Source organism: Urtica dioica, chromosome 5, assembly GCF_054948205.1.
Source record: "Urtica dioica subsp. dioica isolate 48M chromosome 5, U.dioica_male_clone48M_v1_H2, whole genome shotgun sequence".
Taxonomy (NCBI): Eukaryota; Viridiplantae; Streptophyta; class Magnoliopsida; order Rosales; family Urticaceae; genus Urtica; species Urtica dioica.
The window spans coordinates 43,541,210-43,554,918 of NC_142760.1; the positions used below are offsets into that span (position 1 = coordinate 43,541,210).

Here is a 13,709-nt window from a genome sequence, read left to right on the forward strand (position 1 = left end):
CTAAACTGTAAATGTGGTTGACTTTATGATTGCTTCTCGTAAATGTGGAGTGTAGAGATTTCTTCAACTTAATACATGACCAGTTTCATAATTTTGTCTTAGCGCGTGAAAGCTGATCATCACCATGTAAAACAGAGCAATTAATGTCATTTATGTAGAAAAACGACAACAAATAAAGAAACGACAAATGGGCATGTCAACGTTTTAGTAACAAAATAAAATAAAAGACATTATTTGTTTCATTTTTAACATAAATTGTGCCACTAAACTGTGAATGTGGTTGACTTTATGATTGCTTCTCGTAAATGTGGAGTGTAGATTTCTTCAACTTAATACATGACCAGTTTCATAATTTTGTCTTAGCGCGTGAAAGCTGATCATCACCATGTAAAACAGAGCAGTTAATGTCATTTATGTAGAAAAACGACAACAAATAGAGAAACGACAAATGGCCATGTCAACGTTTTAGTAACAAAATAAAATAAAACAACGTGTCGTATTTGCTTTGAACTCTTGAAAGTTATCAGCGGATCTGAACGCTGGCCCGGCCCAAGGCCCCCAGCAGAAAAGGCCTAAAGGTCCATTATTTGGATGAACTCGGCAAAGCATATGGGAAATTTCACTAATATCTTCTTTGAAAAAGGTGATTCCTTGAATATCTCAAAATTTAGAGGGGAGTTAGGTATATAACTTATTTAGACCCAAAACGTTAAAAATCTAGCTTAACAATATAAAAATTAAGAAAATAGTTGAAATTAAGACAAAACATATGCGTCATATTACGAGAGATGTAATATTTGAATAATCAGACTATAATAATAATTTTAATTGGGAATAACTATTTGATTGTTTGATACAATTTATTCTTAAATTATTTGAAGTAAATATATAAGTTATTCAAAGGCTTCATGAAATCATATTCGAGGCGATGGGCATCGGTCATGTAGCTGACTGTCGAGGCGTTGGGGATAGGACAGGCCTGACGTTAGGAGGTTGGTGGTGGGTCGAGTTGTATTTGGTTAATCAAATTGTACAATGGCGATTAGAATCTACATCATGACACGGGAAGAGACATCGAATGAAAATTTGAAGAGGCTCTAGATTTTTGGTGTTTCAGTGTGTTGCTCATATACAGAGATGTGTTGCGCCAAACGTTTTTCGGAGGTCCAAAATTGGCCGATAACAAGTATATTTGGTTTGAAACTCCTGCCAACTCATGATCAATTTTCCTTTTTGCCTTCAGTTCATTTGTTTCACGCTCCTTTCGTATTTATTTGTTTTGTTCATGCTTATAATCCAATAAAGAAATCTTTCTTTCGCTTGTATTTAATATCTATATATTTATATCTTGACGTCTTCGAATTTCGGCTCCTTCTTCATAATCGGATTCTGAGACTCTTCCCTCTTAAAATAAACATACGAATCCTCAACTTTCAATAACATTCGTATAGATTGTTGGAACGAGAAATCGGTTCAACAACATGTGTTGTTATAAAAGTGGAAATTTTGTTTACTAATGGATTATAAGAAGAAAAAAAAAAAGAATAATCCTTGTTTTTATAATTGAAGTAATTTTTCAATTATGAATAGGCATTTATTTTGTATTAAAGTAATTTATGCCATTCACTTGGTCCTTTGATATGTTTAACTCATCTTTCTTTTTATTGTTTGCTTTTATGCCAAGCAAAACATTTAATAATTTAAAGATGGTCAATTTCTTTGAGGCGTTTTATTTCCTTTAAGAAGTTTTTCTTCCTTTTTCATGCTAAGAAACTATATAAGTAGTCACAGATATGACATATGAGGACAAAAATCACGTAAACAAATATTGAAAATTTAGTTTATATTTGAACGTTAAACAACAGATCGTTTTGTAACATAAAAACGACAACTCATTTTTAAAAGGAAAAAAAGATCTTTCGTTGATTAATTTGTCAAAAAATACTTAAGATTATATATACACTTTTGCAATATATAACATTTAGTGATGTTTCCACTTTTATCGATTTATTCTCGTAGTGATCATTTTATTAGGACCTCTTCTTTTCAGAAAGAGAAAGTGACTCCAATAAATCCAACCGAATATGACCGAAAGTATGTGCGTCAGTGAAAGTGAAGTTGAAAAATAAAATTTGAGTTGTACATATAAAGTAGAAATATGTATGTTAGAAGAGAACCAGCTTAGCCTTCAGATATTTATTTTGGTGTAAAGCAAAAGCAAAAGCAAAATATATAAAAGCCACCTTTACGTGTCATTGTTATATATTCTGTCCCCGGGAAAACTAGGGACTACCTTATTCAGTGACGTCATTATTATAATGAAACAGTGAAATGAATAGCGGTCTCTTCATTTTCTACTATGGAAGCACAATTCAATATGATGAAGGGTAAGTATATATAGTAATATAGACGTGCATTTTTACCCACTTTAACTTTTACTTACAATATTTACTTGTAAGAATATATATTGAAAACTAGGCATATGCATGTCGTAATTATATTTAGACCCACTCACTTAGTTGTAGTGAAGAAAATATATTAATAAAATCTAAGAAAGAGATATGGTTGGTACTAACTTAATCAATTTAATGCTGGATATGTAATCTTAAATGGGGTACTGGGTTTTCTTTTAAACATCAACACAATACAATAAAAGTAAAGGTAAAATAAATACTCGTTAACAATTCTTCTTATCACAAGAGTGTATTGTTTCACACTAATTAAAATATTGTTATACGTACGACACATACATCTATTGCGCAATTCGTTCCTTATCATCATTACTTTACGCAAAATGATCATATCAGCAAATCAAATCATGATATAAAAAAAACTTTCCACACTCTAATAATAGGAAACATACACTATGTGAATATGATCTCATATTCCTATTAGCTCAGCAAATTTTCTAAAGTTTTATGCCAGTTAAATTAAAAAATTTATATTGCTCTTTGAGACTTTTTATCTATTTATTTTTTACATAAGAAAATATGTTTAGCTAGCCGCTGGTAGATTTTGTAAATAGGCTTCTTGTTCCTATATCTTATCTTGAATGAAGAAGTTGACTTTATTCAACTAAATCAACGAACATGTGCTATTAACTTATTACACACAAACGGTACTTATACCTCACATTAAACAAATTTCCATAACTCAATAGATTCATTCCCTTATCATCTAAATCATGTCCAAACTATTTATGATAATAACTAATGTTTTATTCATTTGAATTTATGCTCCTTTACGACGAGTTGGAGAAAATACACACTTTTAACTAGCTGTTTCATACATGCAAAAAATAAACTTCATCGCTCGCCACGAAGTCAATAATATTATTAATTAGAGGCAAAAATCAATAACCAAAAATATATAGAAAAGCTTCTAGAAGGCCATGTATATAATATACATACACATCTTCCATAAATTATTATATGCATACCCTCTATATTTTGTAGCTATTTTATTCCCTTCTAGTGGGGGACCAATAATGCGTATAAAATAATATACAATTTTCTAGTTATGACTTAGGATTAGGAAAGGTAAGTATAAGTCTTCTAGAAGGCTAGGCCCAAATACCCACCACTTGATATCATCCCAAATGAAAAATCTTATTTAATAAGAAATCATAAAACACCAACCAATGGGTAGCTTTCTTACATAATGTCCCTACACCATTATTAATACATAAAAGCTTACTTGCATGTCTCAATTTTTTTACGTTTTATGAGGGTGACAACTAATGTAAAGGAATCTTAATTTTTTTTAACCAAATACATATATATATATATAAAATCAATGAATTAGATTACATATACCACCCCTTCTAGAAGGAAAGTTTGGGGTGCAACTGCGTTGTGTCACACTATACTTGTGAGATTGATGATTGGAAATTGATAAAATGTGGCCTTAATTAAGATCACACTAGTGAATGAAACCCATGAGAAAAGCTTAATTGCATCTTGCATGATTGTGTACAAATTAAAAGGAGATTACTAATAGCTATTTTACCAAACACTTTAAAACGGTTGAGTTTAAAAAAAAAACTAAAAACAAGTGAGAGAGAGGCAGTGGTGACTGGCGAAGTCCGGTGGCCGGATGAGGCAGAGGTCCGGTGGCCGGGTACGGGTACGTGGCGTGGTGGTCGGCGAAGGAAGAGGCCGAATGTGTACGAGGCTGTGAGGCGGGTACGGGTACGTGGCGAGGTGGTCGGCGAAGGAAGAGGCCGAGAAGAGAGGGACGGAGGAGAGCTGCGTGGACGGAGGAGAGGGTGGTCGGAGAAGGGAAGTTAGCAGAGATGGAGAGTGAAAAAATGGTGTTTGAGCGGCTGGAGAAGAAAGCATCGCGACCTGGGTTTTTAAACAAACCCTAATCATCAGGTGCGACGTAATCGCACCTGATAACTCTTCCGGTGCGACTAGTCGCACCTGATAATTCTTCAGGTGCGACTAGTCGCACCGGATTATAATTAAAAAAAAATAAAAATTTCATTCGTCACGTCAGATTAATGAAATAAAAGAGGGGGAGGTGAGGCCCGCCTAAAAATTTAAAACTATCTGATGCGACATAGTCGCACCTGAAAGTTTTTAAACACTTAAAACCTTCTTATTGCTTTTGAATTTCTACACATAAAACTCCTGATTCTTTCATTGTCTTATTTAACGTTATCTTATTCAATCCTACTGAAATATTAACCATCATTTGATACCTAAATGTTATAATGTACATAAAATAATCAATGCAAAGAATCGAATCAAACTCATCAAATTTATTGGTACATTTTAATAATACAATGAAAACGACAAGAAGACAGACGAGATAACCCCCCCTTTTTTTTTTTACAAACAGATGTTCTAGAAGATGGGTAAAATAATAATAAAATAGTGATGCCACGTCATCACCCACCGAAAACCCAACGACATACACACAGTTTTCATTCTTGTCTCTGATATTTTCTTTCCTGTGGATTTCAATTTCCTTGTCCTCCAAACAAAGTCTTTCGCTTTCTCTCCTCTTTCTATATATATCCTTACACATTGACCCATATATGTACACATACCCGAACAATCTCATTTCAATTCCTCTCAAAAAGCTCAAACCTTTATTTCTTTCTTCTCTGAGCAATGTCGCTACACGCCCAGCTAGCTTTCCCAAACCTCTTCGTCTCGCCGGAGAATCGTCTCTCTCCTAAACCCTCCTCCGGCCACCGTCGAGTCCGCGTAAGGGCTTCATCGACGGCGACCTTCACGGCGACGGAGACTCCGAGCCTGTACGAGGTTCTGCGGGTAAAAAGAACGGCGTCGAAGTCGGAGATCAAATCGGCGTACCGAACCCTAGCCAAGCTCTACCATCCTGATTCGCCTTCCTCCGCCGCGTCGGACGGCGTCGATTTCATGGCCATCCACGAGGCCTACGCCACGCTCGCCGATCCGGCGGCGAGAGCGGTGTACGATCTCTCCATCGGAGCTTTCGGTCGGAGATCGGAGAGTTTAGGGTTAGGGTTAGGGTTTTACTCGACGCGGAGATGGGAGACAGACCAGTGCTGGTAGAGAGAGCTTCAAAGTTTTGATCTTTAATTCTTTTTTGTGTTTTTTTTTTCTTCTAATTGTTCCGACTCCTACTGTATATTACTAATTTTGCAAGACGGAAAAAGATGTAGAGAAAGTCTGATTCTTCTTTGTTTCTCTGCATTCCTGATAATTGAGAGAAAAAAAAAAAAAAAAAAAAACTGAAGCTTTTGTAGCTTGAGATTGAGTAACCAAAGTGAAGCGTTTCTGATTTTGGTTTTGTATCTGTGCCAGAGTTGACTGTTTTCTTTAACCTTTCGTTGATAGATCTGAAAAGATTATGAAGAGGCTTCAAAGTTAATGGTCTTTATTAGCGGCTTTTAATTTGAGAGGGAGACAGGAGGGAAACAAAATTCCGTGTGAAGTCTGATTCTTTTTGCTTGATTTTGTGAACTCAATAACGTTGAAGAGAGCTTTTGTGAATTGACACTGATAAACAAAACAATGCAATATTCTACAAAGTATCGATTTTTGTCTTTTATTTCATAAAGATGATAAAGACGTGGTTTAGACTTTAGAGTACTAATAGATTTCATGTTGTCAATGCCCGGTGTATCATTAAACACAAACACTTAATACATTCACACTCACCCCTGGTCTGGTCGACAAGGGTAACACATTATGTCATTTATTATCTCTTTATTTTAACAATGTCTAGTCTGGTTTATGTGTCTTTTTGAAAATGCAAGTGTCGGTTAAAAATGGAAGTCAACAAAAAAAAAACTAATAGTCCACTCTTCTGCAAAACCCCAATCATTTATAACTAAGACCTAAAACCAAAATGGCCTTGCATTGTTGTGACTTTGAGAAGAGCTTAAAACCAATTAACACTTTTTTCCTCTTTACACAGAAAAACGCTTTTCTTTTTCTTCACAAGGTAGAGAGAGACCACCAAAGACACAGACAAAATCAAAACAAAGAGAAAAGAATGATGATGATGATGATGATGATGATGATGATCATTTACAAGTCATGAGCATGGAGTTGATGACATGCATGAGGAGTTTGATGGAGGTGTGGTCGGGCCCGGTCATGGTGGGGAGGCTGCGGTGGTGATGCAGTTTTTGGTAGACTTGCTCGAAGATGGGCCGCACGTGAAGGCTTATCATCGGGTCCGCCGGGTTTATGGCCGCCGCCACTTCCGTCATCCAACCAAGCTTCCGAGAAGTTTCCTTGTGGATGTCGCACGACAGCTGTTGCAGAAGAGACAAAAGCACTCCTTGTCCCAAAGGCACCGTCGACAATATCACCCGCATATCCACCTAATCCAATCCAAAAAAACCAAAACATGTCACGAAAACCCGCTGAGATCATCATCACACTTTGTTATTCATTTACCTGAGAGCAAAGCCAGGAGACTAAGCCCACGTCGCTTCTCTGAAGAGCTACCGTGAAAGCCTCCTCGAACTTGCGCTCCGACACCAGTCTCGAAAGCTCCACCGTTGGATCTTGCGCTGCCTCCACCTTTTTTTTTTTATTATTTTATAACAAGAGATAAAGCATGTTGTAAGCACTGGAGGGCGTAAGAAAAATTTGAATAAAAAGAGCAAACCTTTTCGTTGAGCCCGTTGCTTCTCTGGCTGACGAGTTGATTCCCGCCGCTTGCGTTCGCTCCCGAGGCTGCAAGAGCTATGAGCTTCCGTTGGCCGTCCACTAGCTCGCAGCTCATTGTTTGTGTGACGGACGATACAGCATTGAGAGCTTCCTGCAACAACACCAAAAAGAAACCAAATTCAAAAGAACCCATTATACACTTTCTACGTTCGGTGAAAAGTAAAACGATTAGTCGATCAAAGCCAGAATGTAGTAAGTGTATACACACCCTTAGATTGAGTGCCAATTGGGCATGCGTGTTCTCAAAGTGTTGTTGATTAGCATTGGTATGCTCGCCCATGCCCTTTTGAAAAGTAGCATCAATTTGTTCGAACATCGCTTTGCACGCCATTTCAAAGGCCGGGACTACTAATGCTTCGAAGCTAGACTTTATAGCATCCTATCAAAATATATACATAAAGTCACTCTCATTAGAATTCATGCATACTCGAAGAGACGGGATGCCGAGGTTGATACACAACAAAACAATACCTGGAGAGCCTGCTTTCCCGATGTTTGAAATTGAGCTTGGATTTGCCTCGCAACTGTTGCTTCTATTTTGGCGTTGACCGATTTGTCCAGTTGGTTCACTGCCTTGTCCCCAACTCCTCTCTAACGCCACACCAATCAGATCAAATTCAACGCACTCATAGAATAACAATAAATGTGAATTCATTCATACCTGGAAGGATTCCGTAACAATCGTCGCTACTGTTTTCTCAATGGCCGGAGTTATGACGCGAGCTAAAGCCGGTCCCACAGCCGCCATTTCTTTCTTCAGTGTCTTCTCCAGTGTCTTATCCAGTGTCTTCTCTAGCATGGCGGGAAGCTCTTTGTTTACCAAGTTACCGACCAAGGTCGTAATTTGTTGCGCACGTTCTCGGTTCATCCTTTCATTTTTCGCGTTCTCTTCTTGGAAACGGGCCCACAAAGCGTCGTTGTTGGCCTTACCACCTTTCTCTATGCTTCGCCCAACAGCTGCCTCGAGTCTTCTTCCTTCTTTTGTTACTTCTTTTGTTACTTCCTTTGTTACTTGGGCCGCTGATTCCTTTGTTACTTGGGCCGCCATCAGCGTCGCTAATTGCTTCTGTGTTTCCTTTTGCATGGCCATCAACTGCATTTTAAAGAAGAAGAAAAAAATTCATATAATCATAATCATTCCATGCGTAAAAATCTGCAGTACTGTAGGACAAGAAAATATATCATTTTGAGAGAGAGAGAAACACACAAAAAAAACCCTCAGAAAAGGGTCTACTAAAAAAATAACGCCATATAGACCATAATTAAAGTTAAAATAAAACTGATGTGGAAGGAATGTTGCCTGTGATCATTAATTACTTTGCTGATAATAAATAAATAAGTCACCTGGTTAACGGTTTCTTGGATTTTGATCATATGCGGAACCACAGATTCAAGACTAGCAGCTGCTTCATTGGTGGAGTCTATTGAATTACGAAGGCTCGGAGACGGGGACGCATCAGATGCTTGAGAGCCTCTTCCTTTCTTTCTCGATTTTGTGTTCGGAGTCTGCATCGGAATAGCTGCAGTGGAAACAGACGACTCCGAAACCGGAGCCAGCACGTCTTTGTTAGAGTCTTGGTCTTCCTCGCCAGTCTGAGAAGGCTCGGCTAGTAGCTCTGCACAGCTGGTACCGTCGACATTTTGAGCTTCGTCTGCGATATACGTATCGGTTGGTATAGCCATCTCTATACCAAGATCAGATGCCTGTGAGTAAAAGTACTTCTCTTTGTTCCCCGAAACAACATTACGGGACTCTTCCTGGGCAACAAATTCATCGTCTTGAGATTTTGTTTCGGCAGCAGCTTTAACCTCCAACTCGGCAAGCTCTGCCTCGCCGTTGAAAAGTACTTCTGGTATGTTTGCCTCGCTCTCAACCACTTTAGTGCTCTCAGAGGACGAAGCCATCACAAATTCCGAGGGTTTTATTAGATGAGTTGGGTGGTTGAAAGCAACCGGACTTATCACACTAGATGAGTCTTCCTGTAAAGCTTTCTTCCCACGTGGATCTTCATCCACTTGGGCTTCAACTGAATAATCATCAACCACTCTCTCCCCAGCAGCACAGAGATCATTATTCAACGACGAACCCGACTCCAAGTTATTTGTTGAAGATCTTAAACCAGAAAGCTTTCTCGACAACCTCGGGCTCAAAGGAAGAGGCGGTGACGGGGCACAGACGAAATCAGCGTCGCTGGTCGAAGGAGTCAACGCAGGAGGCTTCGGTTCCGTACTCCAAGCCCCAAAATCTCTTGAAGTGGCCGGCTCGAGAGGGCTCGAATACCTCGCGCCACTCTCTGCGCTGCTCATCGCCACACTTTGCTTCGGTGCGATCTCGGGAAATCTGCTTAATCCTTCGGCGGCAATTCCATCTCGCGAAACATTCGACTCTGATCTGTCCAAACCCGAATAGTCCGAGGGCGGAGGCAAGCACTGTGATAGATCCAAAGCATACTGCTGAATCGCCAGAGTCTGGACACAGTAAACTTGAAGAATGTGCTCTCCCTGGGGAGATATGCTGGTTCCTGTGAAGCTCAAGATCGGCATAGTGACGGTGAATTCGGCTATGTAATCCATGCGTGTGGACACCGGGTTGGGACCGTACTCGAGGTGGACGGCGTATATGGCGTTCTTCTTGGCATTCGCAAGTAGAAGAAGACCAGCGTGCGATAACGCCATGACTTGATTGAAGAAAGCGTCTTCGACTCGAGGCGCAGATGAGCTCTTCAACTCGAGGGTCTGCGTACACTTCCACGACTCGGCATCACTTGAAAGCAACCAACCTTCTTCGCTCGCCGACGCCCAAATCTTCACTTCCCGGTTCAACGGCCCCTACAAACATTTAACAAGGTTTATAAAACCAGAAATGTAAAAGTTATTTCTTAATCTGACTCGGATGATAAATTATTGTGAGTGAGTGTAACAGCAATAGTGAAGATCATACAGCGGTTATGAGTACGATGTGGTCTGGTTTGTTTGGCGCAGTTAAGAACGTGGCTGAATTAATAGGCTGACCGTCATGGGGTCTAAAGACCGCAAGTAGTTGTGCGGCTTGTGTCTTCCTATCTTCCCAGATCTTTACCTGTAAGCATTTTATTAAAATGGTCAACCATCGGACAGATATGGAAGTTCTCCCAGAAACCAAATACAAATAAATAACTTGCTTCCTCTGCAAATTACCCATTAGTGATTCGAGATAATTGACATAGAGAAAACTTGTGAATGAGAGACGCCAAAAATTTACAACTTAAAAAGAGATGGGAAAGAGAGGGACAAACCGTGCCATCCATGGAAGCCGAAACCAGACGCGTAGCCATCCATTGGCACATTGACAAATCAGTTATTTCTCCTTCGTGTTTACCGACAAATTGGACACCATCGATCAGCTTCTCAATGGGGCATATTAGTGGTTCTTCGGCTGAAAAGGCTTCGACTTTTCCAACTGTTGTCGTATCAAACTTTAGAACACGATTTCCATACCCAACCACCAGCACTTCCTGTACAAAAATGATATATCATGCACTAAGATCTCAAAAGAATGACAAGATTCCGAAGCTTTAAAAAAAAAATCGAATTTCAATTAAGGGCTCATCAATGAGCCTTACTTGTTTGTGACAGTGCCAACAAAGCTTGGGATGCAAAGCTTCAACTTCTCCAACTATTTGAACAGCAATCACAATCTCCCCTGTGATCTGTGGCGTACCTTCTTCATCAGGACCTTCAGAAATTTTCCACACGTAAAGTCTTCCTTCTACGCTCACACTGCAACAAGCATATCAATACCAACTCACAGAAAATCGTATTTAAAAAAAAAATGAAAGCTGGAAGAAAATTATTTACCTAGCCAAAAGGTGAACCTTCTCGGCGAAGAAGGCCATGTCTGTGACCCTCTGTCACAACACAAGAACACATTACAAGACAATCAATAAAACAAAGAAAATACATGATAATGTTTTTCTACCTAATTCAGACATCTATTTTTCTACAAATACCAATCAATAAGCTCTGAAATGTCAACATCACTTCATATTAATCAGTGATCTCAGACATTTCAAGATTAGTTCTACCATGCGTGAAAGCACAAAATACCAATCGTGCGAAACTCGTAGATTTCAACATCATTTTATTTCGACCACTACTATAACAGAATCACTAATGCCAATACGCAACTGGACAAGAATTCACTACCTGTGTGTGCGCCCGGAAAAGCGATCGCAGAGCTGTGTGGATGTTGAGAACCCTAATATTCCCTTGCTTCAATCCGTAGCAAATATAGGACTCGTTCACTGCGATTTGGCGCCCCAAGACCAGCTGCGGATCGGAACCGTACTTCGTAATCGGAGTGACCTCGAGCTGAGGCTGAGCCTCGCCGGCGAGCCTCACGTCGACGTCGTACACGGCACGATCGCCGCCGCCGAGGTGTCGTCCCCTGGGCAGCTTGCTGCTGGTCATCCTCGCCGGACCAGTCGAGAATTCCGGCGCCGATGGCGGCGGAACCGAGGAAGGCAAATCGGCGGGAGAAATCGGCGGCGCGCCGAGGAGAGCCATGATTCTGGCGCCGGAGTTCGGCGGATTTATCGGCGGCTGAAGCGGCGGCGTTGGGTAGGAGATGGACCTCTGCGGCGGATCCGGTGGAAAGCTCGGGAACTGGATTTGGTGTGCCATCGGAGGAGGTGGATGAAGAAGGTTGGGGCTAGGGCTAGGGTTAGGGTTTGTGATGAACTGATAGTGGAATTGGTGAGGATGTTGCTGTTGGTGGTGGAACTGCGTCGTTTGGGGAGGGTAAGAGAAGTTGGCTGAGTGGGGTGGGACAGGGAATGGATTTGGATTAGGGTTAGGGTTAGGGTTTTGGGGGTTTGGGATCTGAGGAAGGTGGTTCGATGGCGATTGTGGCGTCGGCGACGAGGAAATCGGAGGAGCCATCGCGGAAGTGAAGAATTTATGGACGTCGAACGTCTGCGATTGGGATGGAGATTGGGATTGAGACGAAGAAGACGCCATGGAAGACGATGGAGATTTAAGCAGAGAGAGAGAGAGAGAGAGAGAGAGAGAGAGTTTGGGAGTGAGATCTGAACTGTTTTGCTATGGAAGACGAACTGCTTTTTTTTTTCCCCTAAAACTAATAATAATAAGAACGACTTGGAATAGTGAGAAAAAGATGAGACTTTGGGACTTGTTTTTAATTATTTATTTTGCTACGAGAGAAACAAGTAAATAAAAAGTACTACTACAGTATTACTACGCTACTTTTTATTTATAGTTAATTTGTTATGAGATTATTAAACAAGTTTTATTTTAAGTACAGGTATTTACTTTTTCAAGAAAATATGCTCATATTTGGAACTAACTAATTAACAAAATAACTTGGTAAAATTTAAGCAAAATAGTAAATGTTTTATATTTCTTTTAGCAAATTAGTAAAAATTGGACATTGTTTATGAATGTTTGACAATGCCTATAAAATAGTTTCCTCTTGTATACAATATTAGTGATAGGTAGGAACAAAAAATATTAAGACATTATATACACCCATTTTCGTAATTACGTATCAAGTTATTTTAGTTAGATATATTTTTAACGTTTATAAATGGATTCAAAATACGAACATTTTTTATTCAATGTATTTATTTGAAACTTTGTAAGCTTTTTTTTTTTTTTTTGCTTGACTAAACTTTGTAAGCTTTTGAGTGAAGATAAAAGGTTAAAAAAAATTATAATCTGAAAACTAGTCAATAAGTCATTGAAGTATTTGAAGATTTTAGTCCATTTAAACGGTGAGATTTTCATTGCTATTTTTGTAAGCTTTGTTTTCAACTATCACAGATGTATTCATCTTTCTATGATAAATGTATTATTGTGGTTGTTTGGGACTAATGAAAATATTAATTTGGATCTTTTCAAAATATGGATCTTCAAAATATTAAAGTATTTAGGCTTTAGCTACAACATTAAAATTAGGAAATATGGCATAAATATTACTACGTTTGGATGTTTTCCTTAAATCAAAATCAACCAAATTTTTTCATACCTATTACTAAACTTGTCACAAAGTCTCGTAAAGCTGACACATAATCCCATTTTGATGACTCATTTATCACTCTATCCAATATTATTTTGTGACAAATTTGACTATAGAGATGGGCACAAAAAAATAGCTAATTTTGGTATAAAAATTAAAATAGTAATATTAATGTTCAATTCCTAATAGTCATTAAATACAGGACAAAGTGTGAGCTATGTTCAATTCGTCAGGCCCAATGGTTTTAAAAGCGAGGGACCAGTTGTTACTTGTTATAGGCCATTTGTATTATACAAGTATGTGGTAATTACTTTCGATTGCCGTTTTTTTTACACTTTATCTCAAATATAGCGTACATAAAGTTTTATTGCAAATATAGCTGTGTTTTTAAGTTGTAAAAGCATCATCAATCCACTGTATATAATAGAGTAGATGAAATAAATGAAGTTGAATTTCCTCCAATCTAAAAAAAAAATTGAGAATTTATTTGAAGATTTATTGACATTTTTGTCAAT

General features: G+C 38.8%; 2 protein-coding genes across 2 annotated transcripts; one reads left to right on the forward strand and one right to left on the reverse strand.

Moving 5' to 3' along the window:
• The first annotated feature begins 5,020 nt into the window (after positions 1-5,020).
• On the forward strand, positions 5,021-5,732 carry LOC149398840 (Chaperone DnaJ-domain superfamily protein). The gene has a single exon (XM_089615453.1). It carries the CDS (start codon positions 5,121-5,123, stop codon positions 5,544-5,546), a length of 426 nt encoding a protein of 141 aa, XP_089471579.1. The 5' UTR covers positions 5,021-5,120; the 3' UTR covers positions 5,547-5,732.
• A 549-nt stretch (positions 5,733-6,281) lies between these two features.
• On the reverse strand, positions 6,282-12,298 carry LOC149398841 (enhancer of mRNA-decapping protein 4-like). The gene is made up of 12 exons (XM_089615811.1): positions 11,364-12,298; positions 11,016-11,065; positions 10,781-10,937; positions 10,454-10,672; positions 10,120-10,257; positions 8,523-10,007; positions 7,840-8,271; positions 7,650-7,769; positions 7,387-7,557; positions 7,117-7,269; positions 6,903-7,028; positions 6,282-6,826 (listed from the first exon to the last, which is right to left on the reverse strand). Exons 1-12 carry the CDS (start codon positions 12,174-12,176, stop codon positions 6,524-6,526), a joined length of 4,167 nt encoding a protein of 1,388 aa, XP_089471937.1. The 5' UTR covers positions 12,177-12,298; the 3' UTR covers positions 6,282-6,523.
• Positions 12,299-13,709: the final 1,411 nt, after the last annotated feature.

Coding starts and splice junctions, on each gene's coding strand:
- LOC149398840 (XM_089615453.1), top strand. CDS start 5,121: ATGTCGCTACACGCCCAGCTAGCTTTCCCAAACCTCTTCGTCTCGCCG.
- LOC149398841 (XM_089615811.1), bottom strand. CDS start 12,176: ATGGCGTCTTCTTCGTCTCAATCCCAATCTCCATCCCAATCGCAGACG. Junction 8,272..8,522: donor TCCAAGAAACCGTTAACCAG/GTGACTTATTTA, acceptor TTTAAAATGCAG/TTGATGGCCATGCAAAAGGA. Junction 7,029..7,116: donor GCAACGGGCTCAACGAAAAG/GTTTGCTCTTTT, acceptor AAAAAAAAAAAG/GTGGAGGCAGCGCAAGATCC.